Below are 21,798 nucleotides of genomic sequence, written 5' to 3' on the forward strand. Positions count from 1 at the left end.
TTAAAAGATCACCAGGAGTCAGTATTTGTCATTCGGATTTAAAACAACTTTCTTGTCTGAAAAGTTGAAGTAGGGATATTAAGTTATATGCCTCTAAAATTACTTTTCTGTTTTATTTCTTTGCCATATTGTGTTTTCAGGAGCTCATAGTGTTCAATAGACATAGACATAAAAAATGTGACTTCTCTTACATTGTTATTCTTTACATTTAAACAAATAGGACAGTCTCTCGTGCAAGGTAAATGTGACTTCTGTGAATGTTAACAGGATCTGCATTTTGTTACTGTATCTGCCATAACAGACCAGTGTCACATTCAAATAGGATGTAATCTGGTCCCCTAGTTGGAGCAACTCTGATGTCAAGACTTCAGGAAGAAAGGTTACTACTATGCTTGTAATATGCATAGGGAAAGAGGGTCATATAAGATGAGTAGAGGGATTTAGGCGGGGCGGGAGGGATGGTAAAGTGACAAAGATTACCTGGGCTCAAGGGAAAAGCCAGGGAAACAGGAGTCAGTAAAGCTGACACAGTCACAAATGTTTATATGAGCTGGGGGTAAATGCTGCCTGGATTTCCTAGCCCAGATTCAGTGTAGGAAGTTTATGCTATGCTGCGATGCCTGGGATATTGCCAGAGTGCCCGATGATTACCCTTGAGAGCAGGGAGGATGTTGCATCAGGTAAGTAGCCAGGGCACTTATCTCTGCCTGTGTGTCAGTGAAGCAGAATGAGAATAAACAGCAGAGCGCCCCTGTGGTGATTTATAAAAAACACTGGCCTGGTAATAGCTAGGCTTGTAGTAGCCGAGTCACACAGACAATGTTTCCAAAAAATTCCAGGAAGAGCTAGGACACTAGTTTAAAGAAGGGACCACCAGCTCGTCGTCTGACCTCCAGCATAGCACAGGCCACCAATACCAGCCAGCCCCCACACACAAAGTCCAATCACCAAAATTAAACCAAAGTTTTACAGCCCATGGGAGCCTAAACAATCATGTGTCACAGGCAAAGAGGTAGGAGGGACTGAGCTGTGTCAACAACCGAAGCTCTTGCAGTGATAGGGAATTGATTAAATGTGATATACCCAGATAATACCAGCAAGTGACCCACATGCTGCAGAGGTGAAAACCCCCAAGGTCATTGCCAATCTTATCATCAGGAATTCCTTCTCAATCCCCATATGCTGATCAGTTAGACACTAAGCATGCTGACCAAGAACCAGCCAGCCAAACACCTAAGAGAGAATGCTTGATGCCCCTCAGAGCACTGGTCTACCCTCTCCAATGTCCTGTCTCCAGCAGTCCTATGTCCCATCTCTGATGCTTTAGAGGAAGGAGACAAATATTCCAGAATACATTGGAGGGGGGGAGCTCTTCTTTATCCCTGCAGGTGACTAGCTGAAGCCCTGAACCATGAGCTTTAAAACTGTAAAATCAGTAGGGGTCCCCAGGGCTGCTGCGCCCCCGCCCACCATCACAAGTGACCCCATCATGCAATCTCATGCCTAAGTTGTCTAGCCCGCTCATAAAATTAAGTTGTTTGTCCTCACAACTTGTATTTGGAAACTGTTCCTGAACCTCACTCATCAGATGATTAAGAATTCAACAACACTGGGTGCTGGAAGACCTCTGACATTAGTGAGGCGCACAGAGCAAAACAGTTTCCTACAAGGAATGAAGCAATAGGACCATGATTGTTAAAGATTGTTTGTTTGTGTCAAGTCCGCTTTTGTAGTTTCATACAAAGTCATTTCCTAGTTTAAAGTGTGAGACTGCAGCATCTCAGGAGCATTTACTTACTCACTATTGGAGTTGCTTTCAGACGATATAATAATGCAATATAAATAGTTTGTGTTTCTGTAGATAGTAGAAAGCCTGGAGTTATGCTATAGAGATTAGAGACCAGGACACCATAGTCTGGGTTAGTTCAAGACTGTCTTTATTTCTGCTTACACACACTCTGACCACCTTACAGTATTTCTCCAGTGAACCCTGAGTAGTGGCTTTAAATATTAACCATACAGCAAAAGAGAATGGTAGAATGTCTGATCTGGCTATGTAACTACCATTCCTACTAATCAGTTCGTGCATTTAACTTTCATTTTATTCACTTAGTAGAATGCATTTTCTTCTGCACTAGTTACAACTACTTAATTTTAAGCTCTGATTTATTACTACTTTGTACAAATTAGTTACATTAAGCAGATGTCTCCCTTAGACCTGTGACACAATATTTAGTGAGGGGGAGGGATAGCTCAGTGGTTTGAGCATTGACCTGCTAAACCCAGGGTTGTGAGTTCAATGGTTGAGAGGACCATTTAGGGATCTGGGGCAAAAATCTGCCTGGGGATTGGTCCTGCTTTGAGCAGGGGGTTGGACTAGATGACCTCCTGAGGTTCCTTCCAACCCTGATATTCTATGATTACTTAATTGGATAATTCAGAAAGGACATACAACAGAATGAGGTGGAAATCTTTAACTTTCCCACTCTGTCATTTTCATGTGTGATAGATCTAAGTTAGGTTGTAAGATCCTTAGGGCAGAAACCTGGATTTTTATTTGCTATATAAATAATTACATGTTGATGGGGAACAATTTGATCGTTGGCAAACTTATTTCAAAGAAAACCATATGGTAAGAACAACGAGGAGTACTGGTGGCACCTAGAGACTAACAACTTTATTGGGCATAATAAATTTGTTAGTCTCTAAGGTGCCACCAGTATCCTCATTGTTTTTGCTGATACAGACTAACAGGCTACCACTCTGAAATCTGTCACCATGTGGTAAAGAGACACCAAGATGGAAGGCTTGTAGATGTCCTGAAAGTGTCCCACTCCAGAAGTGGAAGGCATTCTGAGGAAAATTGACAGTACAGTGGATTGTCTACTTGGGGTGAGGCAGGGCAGTTACTATACCCATATGTCAACAGGCAAGGCAATGAGAGAAGAGGTCTTTTAGCAGCTTAGGAAGTGGAAACAGAATCCATGGGGGAATAGTCAAAGATGGAGGGCGTGGATGACCAAAAGGAAAAGGCAACTCTGCCATATTCAATAATTAGAGATAAAAAAGAATATTCTTTTGCTAAATCTATGAATAATTGTCAGTTCATTAGATGGGTGCATGAACATTCGCCACTGGCCTGTTAACTATGGCTTGTTTTTACATGTGCAGATTAATGATTCTCACAATGAAAAACTAAAGGTAGATTTTCTGCAGATAGCTAAAAATTTCCACATTTGGATGTTCTGACTTTTCTAAACAGATGTGGTTAAAAAAGTCAGTGCCAATCTTCATAACATTTCTAGGATAAAAGCCAAATCATTGTAAGACAGAGAGAGAATATATTTATCTTGCAGTGCAAGCCATTGAGATCTATATCTTTCTAAGGTAATTCTATTTGAAGAGCTTCGTTGAGAATCTGACTGCCTCATTTCTGAGTGGGGAATATACTGTTTAACCTTGCTATGGACTTTCTGCTTGCTGTCATATGCAGTTTCATGCTATTTCTTAGTGGCTATAGGCTGGGGACAATAGCGATTGCAAGTAGCCATTAATTTTTTTTTTAATTAAAAATAATCTGAGTGATGTCAATACAATTTTAGAAGAATGGTGCTACGAAAACCCCCAGGGTTATGGCATTTTTTATAATTCTCTCCTGTAAAATTGCCATGGGAAATTACTCTTAATTTCATATTACTGCAATTAGCGCTATGTAGCCTCTTTTTCTGTGTGACAAACCACTGAATATTAATCCACACTAGTTATAATTATTTTGGCACCTTACATGAAATTGCTATTCTCCAAAGTGATGTCCCTATCTATTAATTTAAGCAATTGCTATTTTGCATTTTTTTGAGTTGCCAGGTATTTGCAAATGCAGTACTGAGTCCAGAAGGTATGTTGCATGTTTATCACAATTGTATACAGTGAATAATGTGTGTGCTGAGAGGGAGATATAATGTCGTGTTTTGGGATTTTGTTTGCAGCAGCATTGTAGCTTTTGTTTGGATTTTCAGAAGGATGGTGTTACGGGAAGTTTATCCCCTCCTAAGAATACTTACAGTCAAGGAAAACTTGTATTAGGGAAGAATGAGGCTTGACTCCCTCATACTAGAGGAATGTTTCCAATAAAGAGATATATCACCAGTGGGTCACAGAGTATCCTGGACATATTAAGCCAAGTGCATGCATGAGTTTTACACTGGTGTAACTCATCCGATTTCAGTTGTTGTTCCTGACGTACAGCCCTTTTAGTCACAGAAAATGTAGCTGCGTAACTTATATCATCACTTCACTGCTGAGTTTAGTCAAATTGCACTGTTTAGCTAGGCGAAGTTAGCAGCTAGCACCTGATTGTTCTGTCACAAAAAATGGTATAAATCAGGAATAACTTCAGTTAAGTCCTAGCAGTTACAACCAGTGGTTGCTGGAACAGTTTTTGGAAATGGAGCACTGAGAGCCTTTGAACTGAACTGTAAACCAGATATGATGGAACCCTGTTCAAGCCAAGGGGTGCTGCTCCTCTTATCCCTGTCCGTGTCCCTCACCGCCCCCTAGAGGCTAGACCTGGGGGCAGGAGCAGGGCTGTGGCTCCAGGAAGGGAGGGACACGCACAGGAGTAAAGTGGTGGAGGCTGGGTCCACAGCTAAGGGTGGGTGCAGAGCCCCAGGCTTGGGGCCAGCAGCTGGGACCCTGGGCCAGCGGCCCAGACCCCTCATGTGGGACCAGCAGCTGGGACCCTGGGCTTGGCGGCCGGGACCCTGGTCTGGCAGTGGAGCCTCTGGGTGTGAGGCCAGCAGCCCGGCAGGACTCTCAGGCCAGCGGAATGAGCAGGACCTGAGGCTGCTGGCACAGCCCCCCGGGCAGCAGCGGGGCTAGTAGCTGGGACCCAAGGCCAGAGGTTGCGATGCCAGGCTCAAAACCTGGTGTGTTGCAGCACCCACTACACCCCTACTTCCCATGCCTATGGTTACACCAATGGAAAACTCATGCATGTGAGAGGAGAATCAGGCACCCAGTATAAGATGGTTAGAAAACAAGTGTAAGTGACTTTGTACTGTATTATATGTTACACTGAAAACACCAGCTTAATTTGGCTGTATGGATTTGGTGCAACATAAAGTTTGGGAGTCTGTTTTTTCACACTGGAGCTGTTTCATCCCTCTTGATATATAATCTGCATTTATGTCACACACTTCCAGAATGATGAATCAGTCCAAGTTACACCATTTTACCATTTATATCTGTTTTCTGACACCCAACGTGCAGCTTGCATGACTTTGTCACCATGGAATTTGGCGAAGAGAATCCCATGACTTGCAGCCAGTGGAGTGCCTGAGCAACATGACAGTGAATAGATAGTGGCCCCGATAGGGAACGCTGGCTGCTGCATTGTTTCAGCCCTCTCCATAAAAGGGAAAAAGCACAAGAGTCTGTTTGCGGTGTTTTCTCCTCTACTGTGCCCACCGTGGAGTCATAATTTGCCCATTCATGTTTTGATTTATTTTTTAAGTGCCAAATTTGTCTCTTCATTTACTCAACTCAGCTGAAGTAAATTTATAGTGGGCAGAATTTAACCACTAAACCCTAAAAACTGATAGTTTTGTTAGTCTGTTTGCTGATAAAACACTGCTTTGTTATCGAAACTCAGGTCCACCAGATAAACTAATTCTATGCATACTGGTTTAGCATAAGAATGGCCTCTTTGAGTGATATGGGTGAAAGAACATGAAGCAAAGATGTGTGGTTTGGCCTTGATTTCAAGAAGATGACCAGAGGTACACTCAGTAATATGGATTTATTTATTAACAATCATGTTTTGTTTTGTTTTTTTCCTGATGGCATTATTGTTTCTACATCTTTATTTGTTATATTAAGGTGAAAAACGACATTTGTTTCACCTAGAAGAAATTTCCAGAAGTCAGTCAGGCTTTCCCAATGCCCTGAGAACTTGGTAACATATTGTAATAGTGCTGCAGAGGAGATGAGTTGAAATGTATTTTTTTAATCAGGGTAGAACTAGAAGGATATATTTCTAGTGCCAGTTTGTACTGTGCCAAACTATAAATGCTAGAAGGGGATGTTATGTTAGGAAAGGGAAATAAAGACAGGATCTTGCTTTGTTTTCTTGTGGAGCAGAGGAGACAGGATCTGTCTCAAGAAGCCTGCAATTGACATAAAGTCAATTGTAGATGTAGTCAAAAACACACGGGAGACCCAAAATATGTTTGTTGATTTATTTTTTTTTTAAATTGGGTGAGTAAAGGCATCAAATGATGGTGTAATGCAGAAGTTTGGATTAGTGTTTGAGCATCCAGGCATTAATGGATTTTTAAGAGGAATTTGAATCACACAAGGGAGGAATGAGATACTGTAGGCCATTCCAGTTGTGGGGAAGCAGACTGGAAAAGATAAAAGCAGAAATGTTAGTATGAGGCAGAACTGTGTAGTCTTTAAGGTGGGAAAGAGAAACTTAAATGTTATTCATTAGGCAATGAGGAGCCAGTGGAAAGATTCAAAGAGGAGAGTGAGAAGGTCCAAGTGGTAGGCATGAAATACGATTCAGCTGAAACACTCTGAGAGGACTGGAGTGGAGAGAAATGAGAAATATCTTCCTCCAGAGAGAAGGAAGCTGCATAACCCAGGTGGGAGAGACATCAAGGCCATGGCAGTGTCTAGCTGTGGGGGCAAAAATCTGTTGTGTAAAAAAGAAACAGCAGGATTTGGCAATAGCAAGAAACGGAAGGGGGAGGATTCAAAAATGTAGCCTAGGGATTCGAGCTTGGAGAACGTGAGAATGTTAGTGTCTCAACATCAGTGGCAAGGGATGAAGGAAGGATAAGGAGCATAGGTGTCAAAACCCCCTTGGAATTCAGCTGGACCATAATTTGGGCCTCTTTTACTAACTGGGTTAAATTTTAGCTCCCTGCATTGAATCAGGGAAAATACTGTAACATAGAAATAAACACATCCATTACCACAGTCCTAAATACACTTCTGTTCAACCCAGGGCCAGATTCTGCTCTCTGCTTGGACAGCGTGGAGAATAGAGTTCTCCCATGATCTTTAGTGGACTTACTCCAGATTTACACTGGAATGAATGAGATGAGAGTCTGACCATGAGTTTATAAATTAAAAACAGCAATAATTGGTTCTTAGGATAAAAGGTTGTGTCACAGAAAAAGTGTGCTTCATTTATGGTTAATCTTAGAGGATGAACAAGAGGAAGATAACTCTTGTAAATGTATAGCCCTAAGCTTTTATCATGTGAACGTTTTGTTCAATGGATCCCAGTCCTAGGGGCTGCTACATTGCTCATAGATACCAGTATGTATCATTCGTGGTATGGTGGGTCCTCTCTTTCCTCTGTTTTAAAATATTGTTCTGATCCAAATGGCAAGTGTTCCTTTTGACAGAAAGCAACCCCTTCCTACATATCCTTTGTAGTGCCATCTAAAAGCACCATCAATAAGGAGACATTGCCAGTTATTTGGCCATATCGTGTTGGTCCATCAGAGAAATAATTAAAAGCCTTTGGGTGCTGGAGAAATTATCAATGTCAGGCTTTAAAGTGAAGGTTTCCAAACGTAGCCACTTAACTAACTGGCTTGCATTTAGAATAGATCAATATATGTGTTGCAGGAAAGCAATGTTTGCTTTTCAATTAAGGAACTTTGCTTGGTCCAGAAAACATGGTTAGTAAATGAAAGGCACTTGAATTAAAAAAAAAAAAAGGAAACAAACAAACCTGTCATGTCCCTTATTACTCTCCGTGGCTGTCCAACACTTTACATTCTTACTGAGTGTCTCCCTCTGATTTGTTTCAATTATGGTATTTACTACACTAGGATGTAAAATTTGCTTGCTAGGAGTCCATTTTTATAACTGTAAAGTGGGTTCTTGTCTTTTGTTATGTGCTTGTCTTTGCTAGGTAGTCATTCTTCTCCAGGGTAAGTGAAGCTATCCAGGGTAAGAGTAAAAGAAGACACACTTCTTCAGATTAACTTCTGTTCTCATATATGATACTTGTTGTCTTTGGCCTAGTTTCATGTTTATATTGTGTCACTGAAACACAGGAAAAACAAAAACAAAAACAAAAAAACCCCAGCCCAAACCTTAAAACGAACCACCTTAACCCCGTCTCCCCAAAAATGTATAAAAGGACTTTAAGGGGACATTGTCAGGTGGAAACTTCTTCCAAATGTATGTGGTGTTAAAAGTCTTGCAGAATCAGGCCTATGTTTTGTAATGGGAATTGGGGGAGTTCAGCACCTCTGAGAAATGGTTCCCATAATACCAATATAATTTTTAAAAAGTACATTTCATAAGCGAGTAATTATTTCTTGCAACCCAAACTTTGCAGCCCTGTGCCAGTGTATGCAACTCTTAAAGGGAAGTGGAAAGAAGAGGAGAGGTGAAATGAATGACCTCCAATGAGGTAATACCAGGATTCTTTTAATTCTTGAGTAAAATCAAATCTCCCCAGGCCTCAGTCTGTGCCATTACTCAGCTGTCATGCTGCTGCTCATTGGGGTCATACTAGATCTCTTAATCACTTTGTTTAGGTCCAAGTGAAACATTTCTTACTTTTGTCTAATCCACTAATATTGACAAATAAAATGTGGTGTGCCAGAGAGCATACCTCAGCTACAGTTAGCAAGAAAACTTTCCTTCCAAGCCAAACCTGTCATATGGATTCTAGGTAGGTGTTAGTTACAATATGCAATGGCTTTCCTCCATCTTTTCCCCTATTGCTGCATGCTCTAGTAGCTATATTTAACATCCAAAGACACAGAATTTGAAATATGTTACTAATTACAATAATGATCGATGGTCACATTACAATAACTTGGATCAGTTTGTTTCCTATTCTTAGAATAGTAAATAACGATATCAGTGGGCAGAGATCATAGAATCATAGAACTGGAAGGGACCTCGAGAGGCTGTCTAGTCCAGTTCTCTGCACTCATGCCAGGACTCAGCATTATCTAGAGTCTAGATTCTAGATGATCCCTGACCTGACAGTTGGAAGTTTTTTCTAATGTCCAACTTAAACCGCCCTGCAATTTAAGCCCATTGCTTCTTGTCCTATCTTCAGAGGTTAAGGAGAACAATTTTTCCCTCGCCTCCTTTTAACAACCATTTATGTACTTGAAAATTGTTATGTCTCCTCTTAGTTTTCTCCAGAGTGAAAAAAATAGGATTGTTTAATCTTCTCTCATAGATCATGTTTTCTAGATCTTTAATCATTTTTGTTGCTCTTCTCTGGACTTTCTCCAGTTTGTCCACATCTTTCCTGAAATGTGGTGCCCAGAGCGGGACACAATACTCCAACTGAGGCCTAATCAGCATGGAATAGAGCAGAAGAATTACTTCTTGTTTCTAGCTTACAATGCTCAAGCTAATACATCCGAGAATGATGTTTGCTTTTTTTGCAATTGTGTTGCACTGTTCACTCAGTTGTTGCATTAATATTGATCTCTCTGGGTTATACATAGCAGTCTTCATCTTTAAAGTGTTTTACAAATATAAATTAGTTAAATATGCCTTGAAAGCTAAAAACTTGAGTACTTTTTATTTGTATTGTTTTAAAGTTCACTATTTCTTTCTGTATTCTTTGGACTTGTACAAAACCAAAAATGGGCACCTGTCTAGGTGCCTATGCCACAAATTACAAGAACAAAAAATAAAATGTAACTAGCCGTTTAACCTAACAGCTGGCAGAACTCATCCCTCTAAAAAGACCCATCCCAGACACAGATATAAGGGAGATTTAGTAATGAGAGAGAGAACACCAGTTTCAATTTGGCCTGGGTTGGGGTGATCAACTGCTACTGTCATTCAGTAGGTATCTACCTCACAAAAACACCCCCCCAAAAAGTCATCACGATTGGCTGTTTCCGCAAAGAGACATATAGTCTTCCTAGGACATGGCTAAGCAACAGTGCAGTAGCATCATGATGGAGCATGCACTGATCATTCCCATATTTTACCTGTCATGTGGATAAAACATGGGGTCCATGGCTTTCAATCAAGCACTGAAATACTGGGAAAATGGAAATTCTTGTGGTATTTCCAACCTGGCTGGAAACCAGACAATACTAAGCCTTTTCTCGTGAGGCTTCATGCTTCTACACAACTTGCAGGCCCCCATGTCTACCCAAAAAGCCTTTAGCATTAGAATTTTTTACTCCTCCCCCTCCAGCCCAAAGGGGAATAAGTGATCTAAGAACAGGCACAGAGTAATAGTCTCTTGTCAGGGCTCCCAAATCAGAGGAAAGTGAATATGAGAGTGAAAATAAGGAAATCCCTGGTTCTTGTGGAAGTAAGTAAAAGATAAGCCCAGATTTAGTCTTTTATTCTCCATTTAACGAGGTATGCTACATTCCACCCCCAACTTTGTGATAAGTGTTGAGTTGCAGGGGATTTGGGGGGCTCCTGGGAGCCCCTTATTAAATGTTGATGTCAATTGAAATTAGGTTCAGGGTTAGTGGTTTGGTCTCTGGTGTAGATGCCTTATTTGTGGGCCCTGTAACCGTACATCTGCCGAGCAAGTTATTATAACATAAATACCTCTGCAGAACAAAAATTTTGGTAGAGTGAACCAAATAGGGGGGTAGGGGGTGAGAGAGAAGATACTCTAAGCCTGTCAAACCAGATATTTACGACTTCAAATTATTCAAGGTGAACACTGCTATACTCTCCACATACGCAGCCTATCACTATTTCTGGTAACACAGTACAAACAATTCCGAGCAATGTGCACTTTCATATGAACATTCCCTTTTGGATAGATCCACCAGTTTTCACAACTCTCTTGTCTGTAGCATGTGTGTTTTCTGTACACAAAGTTTATTACAGGCAAATGGTGTGGGAAGCAATTGGGTCCTGTCACAGGCTGCCTGGCCCCTTTGAGGAGTGTGCTCTGCCTTGCCTGTGAGACAGTAAATTATCTCCCAACTGATACGATCAGGGGATTTAATTACAACCAGTGGTCCCAGCTGTGAATGGGTCAGGGAGGACTACACAGAATGGGAAAAGAGCTCAGTGAAGGAAGGTGAACAAGGTAAGCACTGTCTCTGAGAAGAGCCTGGTGAAGGCAGGATTCATAGATTCATTACACTCTAGGACTGGAAGGGACCTCGAGAGGTCATCAAGTCCAGTCCCCCTGCCCTCATGGCAGGACCAAATACCGTCTTAGACCATCCTGATAGACATTTATCTAACCTACTCCTAAATATCTCAGAGATGGAGATTCTACAACCTCTCTAGGCAATTTTATTCAGTGTTTAACTACCCTGCAGTTAGGAACTTTTTCCTGATGTCTAACCTAAATCTCCCTTGCTGCAGTTTTAAGCCCATTGCTTCTGTTCTATCATTAGAGGCTAAGGTGAACAAGTTTCTCCCTCCTCCGAATGCCACCCTTTTAATACCTGAAACTGCTATCATGTCCCCTCTGTCTTCTCTTTTTCAAACTAAATAAACCCATTCTTTCAGCCTTCCTTCATAGGTCATGTTCTCAAGACCTTTAATCATTCTTGTTGCTCTTCTCTGGATCCTCTCCAATTTCTCCACATCTTTCTTGAAATGCGGTGCCCAGAACTGGACACAATACTCCAACTGAGGCCTAACCAGCGCAGAGTAGAGCGGAAGAATGACTTCTATGTCTTGTTTACAAACAATCTGTTAATGCATCCCAGAATCACGTTTGCTTTTTTTGCAACAGTATCACACTGTTGACTCATATTAGCTTGTGGTCCACTGTGCCCCTAGATCTCTTTCTGCTATACTCCTTCCTAGACAGTCTCTTCCCATTTCTGTACGTGTGAAACTGATTGTTCTTCCTAAGTGGAGCACTTTACATTTGTCTTTATTGAACTTCATCTGGTTTACCTCAGACCATTTCTCCAATTTGTCCAGATCATTTTGAATTTGACCCTGTCCTCCAAAGCAGTTGCAATCCCTCCCAGTTTGGTATTGTCCGCAAACTTAATAAGCGTACTTTCTATGCCAACATCTAAGTCGTTGATGAAGATATTGAACAGAGCTGGTCCCAAAACAGACCCCTGCGGAACCCCACTTGTTATATCTTTCCAGCAGGATTGGGAGCCATTAATAACTACTCTCTGAGTACGGTTATCCAGCCAGTTGTGACCCACCTTATAGTAGCCCCATCTAAATTGTATTTACCTAGTTTATCGATAAGGATATCATGCGAGACCATATCAAATGCCTTACTAAAGTCTAGGTATACCACATCCGCCGCTTCTCCCTTATCCACAAGGCTCGTTAGCCTATCAAGAAAGCTATCAGATTGGTTTGACACGATTTGTTCTTTACAAATCCATGTTGGCTGTTCCCTATCGCCTTACCACCTTCCAAGTGTTTGCAGATGATTTCTTTAATTACCTGCTCCATTATCTTCCCTGGCACAGAAGTTAAACTAACTGGTCTGTAGTTTCCTGGGTTGTTTTTATTTCCTTTTTATAGATGGGCACTATATTTGCCCTTTTCCAGTCTTCTGGAATCTCTCCCGTCTCCCATGACTTTCCAAAGATAATAGCTAGAGGCTCAGATACCTCCTCTATTAACTCCTTGAGTATTCTAGGATGCATTTCATCAGGCCCTGGTGACTTGCAGGCATCTAACTTTTCTAAGTGATTTTTAACTTGCTCTTTTTTTATTTTATCTTCTAAACCTACCCCCTTCCCATAAGCATTCACTATGTTAGACATTCCTTCAGACTTCTCAGTGAAGACCGAAACAAAGAAGTCATTAAGCATCTCTGCCATTTCCAAGTTTCCTGTTACTGTTTCTCCCTCCTCACTGAGCAGTGGGCCCACCCTGTCCTTGGTCTTCCTCTTGCTTCTAATGTATTGATAAAAAGTCTTCTTGTTTCCCTTTATTCCCATAGCTAGTTTGAGCTCATTTTGTGCCTTTGCCTTTCCTAATCTTGCCCCTGCATTCCTGTGTTGTTTGCCTATATTCATCCTTTGTAATCTGACCTAGTTTCCATTTTTTATATAACTCCTTTTTATTTTGTAGGTCATGCAAGATCTCATGGTTAAGCCAAGGTGGTCTTTTGCCACATTTTCTATCTTTCCTACCATCGGAATAGCTTGCTTTTGGGCCCTTAATAGTGTCCCTTTGAAAACACTGCCAACTCTCCTCAGTTGTTTTTCCCCTCAGTCTTGATTCCCATGGGACCTTACCTATCAGCTCTCTGAGCTTACCAAAATCCTGCCTTCCTGAAATCCATTGTCTCTATTTTGCTGTACTCTCTTCTACCCTTCTTTAGAATTGCAAACTCTATGATTTCATGATCACTTTCACCCAAGCTTCCTTCTACTTTCAAATTCTCAACGAGTTCCTCCCTGTTTGTTAAAATCAGGTCTAGAACAGCTTCCCCCAGTAGCTTTGTGAACCTTCTGAAATAAAAGTTGTCTGCAATGCAGTCCAGGAACTTATTGGATAGTCTGTGCCCCGCGGTGTTATTTTCCCAACATATATCTGGATAGTTGAAGTCCCCCATCGCCACCAAATCTTGGGCTTTGGATGATTTTGTTAGTTGTTTAAAAAAAGCCTCATCCACCTCTTCCACCTGGTTAGGTGGCCTGTAGTAGACTCCTAGCATGACATCACCCTTGTTTTTTACCCTTTTTATCCTAACCCAGAGACTCTCAACTTTGGTCTCCTATATCCATCTCCACCTCAGTCCAAGTGTGTATGTTTTTAATATATAAGGCAACACCTCCTCCCTTTTTCCCCTGTCTATCCTTCCTGAGCAAACTATACCCATCCACACCAACATTCCAATCGTGTATTATCCCACCAAGTTTCAGTGATGCCAACAATGTCATAGTTGTATTTATTTATTAGCACTTCCAGTTCTTCCTGCTTATTACGCATACTTCTCGCATTTGTATATAGGCATCTAAGATACTGGTTTGATCTTGCCTCCCAGTTTTGCCCTGACCCTCCTTTCTCTCTGCCATTATAGCCCACACTCCCTCTTGTTTCCGACCCATCTCCCAGGTCTTCATGTTCCCCACTTACCTGTGGGCTTTGCTCACCTGTCCCTGTCGAACCTAGTTTAAAGCCCTCTTCACTAGGTTAGCCAGTCTGTGTGCAAATAGGGTCTTTTCTCTCCTTGAAAGGCGAACACCATCTCTGCCTAGCATTCCTTCCTCGCATAGCAACCCGTGGTCAAGGAAGCCCTCTATGTGGAGAACAGGGAACAGGTCAGGTTCCTGTGGAGGCCTTGGGATAGGGTCTGTTAGGAACAGGGAGGTACCAGAGAAAGCTGCCAGCTCCCCTAAGGAGGAGGGGGGAGGCAATGGGAAAAACTGCGAGGGGGAGAGACCTTCAGGGAGTAAGCCCTGGGAGGGCAGTGCTTTGCCAAAGGAGCAAAATACAACTCTCCAATGCCTGGGAGTTGGGATCTGCAAAGCATGGAATTTCAGTGTAGCACAAGAGAGGCAGAAGGATATTCTGTTTGGATATTGGTGTGGATTCTTTTGTTACTGCAGAAAGGGACAGAGCTGGAATGAGGTGACCTGGCTGTGGGGCTGGCCTATGGAAGATGTAGTCAGAGACAGGCCATTATAGGGCCAAAGGAGTGGTTAATGGCAGGAACTAGAGAAGAAGACCCTGCAGTGCCATGCTCTGACACCAGTGGGTGCTACAGCAGTGAGTGCAACTGCTTACAGAGCCCCTTGGTAAATTGTCAGCAGCATGTCCCTGTGTAATGTCAAACGGATGCTGTGTGTGTCTGTTCTGAAGAGTCAGTGAGCCATAGCTGCTTCTGATGTTGCTGGTTTCTTGGAACTATCTTCAGATCAGCATAACAGAGCCAGGCTTTTTGGGAGCAGATAAATGTTACAATTAGAATGACAAAAGTAGTTCAGATGTGATGGGGTTACATTCTGCCATTGAGAATGAATCTCAAGTCCTGCCAGTCTCTTGATTTACACCTGTGTCAGTGAGTAGAAAATTAAGTATGCCGTTGTTCAGTTCCACTATATTAAAATATTCTGTATGGAGTTTTTTATATTCATAAAAAAAACCTCCAGTGTAATAGATATAATTCTAGCATGATCTAATGCCTCCTGGAAATATGAATCCCACCCAGGTACAGAGGGGAGAATGGAGCCTTTAGTATGAGCTGACCAAAATGTTTTGTTTCTAAAAAAAAATGCAGCAGAAACTCTGGGGTTATATTTTCCACTTGAAGTACAGGGAGATAAGTGCAGCTCCCATGTTGTTAATGGGAGTTTCAAGTCTGATACTTTCTGCATATTAGACTGAAAAGATACACCTTAATGTTTTATTGGCTGAAGAGAAACAGAAAGAGTGGTTATCCCTGGTTCCTTCAGGATTTCCATGCTGAGCTGTTGGACATATTCTCCTAGACTGACCCCATGGTGAATTCTTTTGTACAGCTTTTTTTTCTTTTTCATGGGATATATACTGTTTATAGACTTGGGCAAGAAAAAATGAACCTGTGGTAACATGCTATTTTCTATAGCATGGGGGAGGAAATTGGTTACGATTAGGTGTGGTATCATGAGCAACATAGCAAAGTGTCATGGCCCAAAGGTAAGTTACCATGGATGACAAAAACCCAACCTTACATCATTCATTCAGGAAAGTCAAATCCTTTCCATGAATCCTAGATTTCTGATACAAATAATTTTCAACAATAAAAGTGAAAGGACACCACATTTGTGCGCAATGAAAGTAATATGGGGACTAAAATGAGGACTTGAAATAAGGGACACTTGAGAGGTACGAGTAATAGTGGTGGTATTTATATTTGATACACCCAGAGTCCTGAATCTGGATCAGAGGGTCATTTTGCTAAGCGCTTGTAGAAACATGAGAAGCCATGGTCAGCATTAGCTAACCTGTAAAAATCTTGGGGATTTATGGAAAGAACAGTGGTACACAGATGCAGGCATTAACTGCAATCTGGCTGACTCTTTCCAACAGCAAGCATGCTGAACACTACATGGCAGTGGAAGGGAAGATAATATGCCTGGTTATTCTTGTCTGGTGTTACACCTGTGTGTAAGTCCATTGATTTCAGTGGAGTTACTACTGATTTTGCAATGGTGTAACTGAGAGCTAGAGGTCTTCAGACCCTGTATTGGTGCAGCATAATTTTTTCTGTTTCTATTGTACTTCCTTTGATTTTTGTTGTTATGGTACATAGCGACTCAAATGTGTATCCTGCCTTGTTATAACAAGATCTTTTGCTCTCGAAAATGCCCTCACACAAGATGTACTTACTGGTTCTCTGCTTATATCCTCTCCTTTTTTGTAGCTAAATCTGTATGAGTAAAGTGTCGGATGCAAATTTTAATACCATGAGTTAATTTTTGGCTGTTTCTTTCTGCCTGCCTGCTTTTGTAAATCAGTTTTTCAGCTATAATATAGGTAGTATGTTTTATAATGTTCACATCTTAGCAAAACAGTATTTCTTTATAAACATTTTGAATACAGATTCCAAACCCTAGGTTATTGTATGTCAGGGAGACTTTTGCCGTATTTTTATGCATCTAAAGTCAAGAGAGGGCATGCTGTACTTAACTTGTTTGACCCGTAATGTATATAAGAAATGGAGAGAACTTGACTGCATGTTAAAATGACCTGGTAGCCCAGCTAATTTCTTTTATGCCTTAAATTAGGTACTGACATCATTAATGCATAGAACCTTGCTTGTTGAGCAATTCAGCATCATATTTGCAGAGGTACAACTATACTAACTGGTATTACACTCAGTGATTTATTTGCACTGGGGAAGCCAAGAAAATTCTGCATCTCTATCTTAAAAGTGTATTTTCCATGGTTCTAAATGATCAAGAACTTTCAGCTAGGAAGCATATTTTCCCCTTTCTCTTATACAAACTATGATGGTTAAAAGATCATTTGCTATATATATTGGGACATGCTGTTTACCTTGGTCTGCAACTTGAAGAGCTTTCTGTGGCTTCCCTAATCTGATCTAGGAATTTCAAAAATAAATCACTAATTATATCCATAGAAAAGGTCTCCTTTCTTAGCTCTCCAAGCCTGTAGATCTAAGTATGCCATAAAGTACCAGTTTGTATAGAGTATGCTTTGGAGTGGACCTACCTTATTCTTAATATAAAATGCTAGAATGTGCAATGTCTGCTTGCACACACAAAGGTAATTAATTAACCTGCATGCAGAAATTAACCCTTAGAGCACTGCTTCAAATTCCACAATTTTGTTGTTGTTTAATTTTTACTAGTGGGCTATACTGCTTTCCTAGTCAGGTCATAGTACTGTACATAAAGTATGTATCTAGACATGTAAAAAAAACTCTTTATAAAAACAAGGAATCCTATCAACGCAAACTCCCCCAGGTTGCTAATGGGTGATGTATTCATAAGCAACTACAGTTTTTAAGGTTTTACATTATGACATTAATTTGAAATGTTTAATGTATCAGTGAAATTGTGTGCCTGTTAGATTAGTTCCTAAACTTTGTAGTTGTGTATCCAATAAAAAGAAGTCAGTTCTTAAGGGTTAATGTGGAGTTAGGGTGATCCCAAGGTATTCTCCTGCTTGTCTTTCCTTAAGAGTCTGCATGTTTATTTTCAGGGAGTTACCTGAACATGTGAACACTAGGAATGAATGAGTGACTGACTGAATGATTAAATGTTCTTTTTGGAAATGCCTGCTTGTACTTTGCGGGGGGTGGGAAAACAAAATGGTTGCTCTTAAATCAGGCTTTTATCAAAACAAAGTGGGGAAAAAGACATTTTCCATGCACTCTGATGCACCAGTTTATTCAATTTCTTTTTCTTTTCAAATAGCCCAATAGAATCCTGCCAGAATTTCTACAAAGATTTCACGTTACAGATAGACATGGCTTTCAACGTGTTCTTCCTACTCTACTTCGGCTTGCGTGTAAGTACCTTGAATTATGTCGTGTGGTTCAGGGGAGGGAAAGCAATGATGTACTCAGAGATTATTTGACAGCTGCCTAACTCTTCGTTTGCCATAATGCAAGAAATTAATGTGGTTTCTGAGACCTGTAAGTAAAGATTTGGCACAGGACTGAGAGCCTCTAAGTAACAGTGATGAGGGGAATGGATAAGGGGATTGCAACTGACAACCTAGACTATTGCCAATCTACTATCTTCTGATACTGCTCAGTGGCCTGTGTGGAATTTGGTCTCAGTCCAGTTCCCAATGGATTGATGTCTACATCACAAAAACTGCCACAACCACTGGCATTAAACACCCACCGTGGGCAATCTCAGGATAAGTGATTGAACTACCCTTGTGCTCCTCAATGTCTTTGCTCCAGTTCAAATTTCAGGTCGGTGAGGTAGTATGGGGAAGTTCATTACTGCATCATGTGTCTGTGAGGCTGTCAAGCTAGCACCTGTCTGAGTGCTAATTTCTTAGAGAAAATTTTATTTTGAAAATGTATCATTGGCCTCTTCTCCCCACTTTCTTCGAACCAGGTCTCTTTAATGGGAATCAGGTTGAGCATCCAAAAATCAAAGAACCTAAAATCACTAGTCATTTAAATAAATATTTGGGCCAATTGAACCCATAATGCATGCTGGGTTTTTTTGCTAAATTCAGGGGAATGGGCTATGCACTAGAAATTAATGTTACTGTTGCTAGTTGGGAGAGCAGGAGCAGTGGAAGTTTTCAAGGACCACATGGCCACTAATGCTGATAGGAGAACCTGAAAGGTTAGAAAGTCTGCAAAAGGGCTGGAACTCTTTTAAACATGCTGTGATGAGCTTTCCTCCATATCCTGTTTCTGGTTCACACAGTGTTTTGGTATTTTGGCATTTCTGCTTTTGTTTCTTCTCAGAACCTGGAAGTGCAGCAGTGTCTGAGAATACAACATTAAGAAAAAGTTTACCAACGTTTTAGGAACCAGTAAAAAATGTGGTTTGTGATTTGAACGAAAGGTCTGGGTTGGGTTGTTATTTTATCTGATCAATTTGACCCAGACTAGCTACAGTCATTAGCCCTTTGATAAATAGATTAGATCATCTCAGTATTTGAAGTATTATCTATACTTCACGTATTCTGTATCACAAATACATAATAGAATGTATACCAGTTACTAAGATATGGTTATTTTAGGTTTTTAAAAGTGACCACTATACCATCAAGATATTCTGACTCCTTCTCAGAACAGATTCAATGCACGGTACCTGTAAATTGCCAGCAACTACAAATTCAGAGGTGTCCTAATCTCTTTTTAGGTCCTGTGACACATTTTGCACACAGAAATAATTTATGCATGTATTACCCATGCTGATTTACACTGAGTATGGAATATGTTTTTACTCAACTTGAATAAGGTGGCAGAATTGGCTCAGTAGTGAATTTGCTAGATACATAACAATTATTTCCTACCTGAAGTTCTTTCAGTATAGTCTGACGGGCTAAAGTGCTTTTGTGAAGACTTACTGACAAGTTAAGTTATTTGAAGAAACATTATTTAACTGTACTCTTGTCCATCTCTTTCCCCTGAAATAATGAAATGCAACTTACGATCATATAAATATTCCTATATCTACAGCTCTAGAAGATATGTGTCCAAACACATGCATGCTATGTAAATTCTTAGTCAGCTGGCATCCAAGTTTGCTGCAACCAAGAAATAGAAGCTCTCAAACTACTAATGAAGACAAAACACAAATTAAATGAATTACCAGATAGTCAGGCAATAAGACGTGATAGAGCTATGGTTTTCAAGAGCTAATCACAGCTTTGGGAGGCACAAAATATTGCCAAGTACCTTACTGATGGCATGCAAACACTTGAAGCATGATAAGGATTACCCCCAGGAGTTGATCCTGCTGCATTTATGGAATTTGTTTGAGAGTTATTAATTATTTAAATGAATTACCTTCACCATACTTTCATAGCATTTGTATTCAATACCATTATAGTAAAACCAGGGACTTTTGCAAACAACAAACTGCATTTGAATGAAGTCTCATTTACAGTTTGACTTGATTTCTGAAAGCAAGGGATTTCTGAGTTATGGGAGGCTAAAATTCTGATAAGAACCAATTCCATTGTGCCTAAATATTTCTGTGTATATCTTCCTAAAATCTCAATGTGTCTGGGACACCCTGGCCCAACGTAGTTATGTTGAGTTTTAGCCTAAACTCAGTATCTCCTTGTTATATTTTCGTGCCAGACCTTTGATGTTAATTGAGTAATCAGGTGTCTGTTTAATTATTTTAATGTGAGTTCGTGAGTATAGAAATATTTTTCATCTTATAAACATGAGGGGCCTTTTTATGGGTGGGACATTAATCATATTGTTATTACTACTTGCCCTTTTCTAATAATCTCTCTGGAGTTATAATGCAATTGGTATACAGCATGTATTACCTTATGTAAAACAAAGTTCTGAAGTGGTCCTGGCAGGTAGGAATCATGGGCTTGAGAATTAATTATATGGTAAAGTGTAATATCAGTGAAGGTTGATGGACACTGCTTTTAGCTTTCAACTGAAGTATTAAAGATACTGCTTTTGTATCTGATAGTCCAGCGTTCAAGAGCTAGCTGGAGTAGATTCCTGATTTCTCTAACTAAATGAAAGAATGTCTTGGATGTATATCTGAGTTTGGTGTCTACCCTTAAACCAATTTTTGCATGGCAGTTCCTAAAAGGGAACATTAAAATCACCCACATAGCACATATGATTCTGCTGAGATCATAAAAATGCCAGGAAAAAATCGATACCAAACACATGGGTGTGCCAGCTGTCAAATACTCAGAATACTTGAGTAGAGGTGATGGTGGAAATCTGATTTCTCCCCCACACCCCCTAGCCCCTGGTGACTTTATAAAAAAAGATTACCTGAAATAGTCTTGCTAAATGAATGATTTGTTGAATCTGTCTCCTTGCAACAGGTTTGAGAACTCAATGCATAAATGTTCTTCATTTCTCTACTTGACATATGGCCCTCCCATTGTCAATTTAGTGTTGCCAAGTAATGTTTTCAGGTAATATTTTTATCGTCCAGATAAAACCACTGTCTAGTTGTGATTGATCTGAGGATACCAAATGTTGCTCCACTAACTCCTAAAGTAAAACCGGAACTTAATCTTCAGAAAGGAGACTATTGCACACAGATGTATCGACATGCTTATAAATTGATTCTCTCCCCTTTTCTTTTTCTAGTTCATTGCTGCCAATGACAAGTTGTGGTTTTGGCTGGAAGTTAACTCGGTAGTAGATTCTTCACAGTCCCTCCAGGTTGTGTCAGTGTATTTAAACAGAAGTTGGCTTGGTAAGTAAATTGCTTTTCATTTTTAAATGGCTGATATCAAAACAAACACACTGGGCCCCAGTTTGACAGAGCAGTTCTTCGTCCTGCACCCCAGTGAAGGAATGTAACAGATGTTGTCTTTGCGAGCTGTCTATTTCAGCAGACAGGTGGGTTTTATTGCATGGGACATTTACCACGTCCACTTTGCTCTTGATACATAAATGCAATTTCCTAAGAGAGGTTGTGAGGTGTGACTTTTGCATGGCAGTGAACACCAGCTTGAAAGGAGAAGCATCTGAAATTAGGCTGCTTTTTGAAAAGGTAAGTTAGATTTAATTGCCACTGCTCACAACCTGGGCAGATAATCCAAAGCATTCATTTATAGATCTTCATTGCCGTGAATAATCACGGACCTATACAACAATGAAATAAAAAACAGTTAAAACTTGAACTGGTCTGGCCCAACTCAGTTGAACAATGGGAAAGATTCCAATGATATTGGTCTCAC

The 21,798-nt window shown here is 40.5% G+C and overlaps 1 protein-coding gene across 9 annotated transcripts in view; it reads left to right on the forward strand.

Moving 5' to 3' along the window:
- The window catches only part of KCNMA1 (potassium calcium-activated channel subfamily M alpha 1), a 410,790-nt gene that overhangs the window by 90,647 nt on the left and 298,345 nt on the right, over positions 1–21,798 (forward strand). For all 9 annotated transcript variants that reach the window (XM_030568831.1, XM_030568832.1, XM_030568835.1 and 6 more), the window contains exons 2-3: positions 17,844–17,937; positions 21,203–21,311. In XM_030568831.1, the coding sequence (XP_030424691.1) occupies positions 17,896–17,937; positions 21,203–21,311 (151 nt within the window). In that variant the 5' untranslated portion in view covers positions 17,844–17,895. The remainder of the gene's footprint in view (positions 1–17,843; positions 17,938–21,202; positions 21,312–21,798) is intronic.

Source organism: Gopherus evgoodei, chromosome 7, assembly GCF_007399415.2.
Source record: "Gopherus evgoodei ecotype Sinaloan lineage chromosome 7, rGopEvg1_v1.p, whole genome shotgun sequence".
Lineage (NCBI taxonomy): Eukaryota > Metazoa > Chordata > Testudines > Testudinidae > Gopherus > Gopherus evgoodei.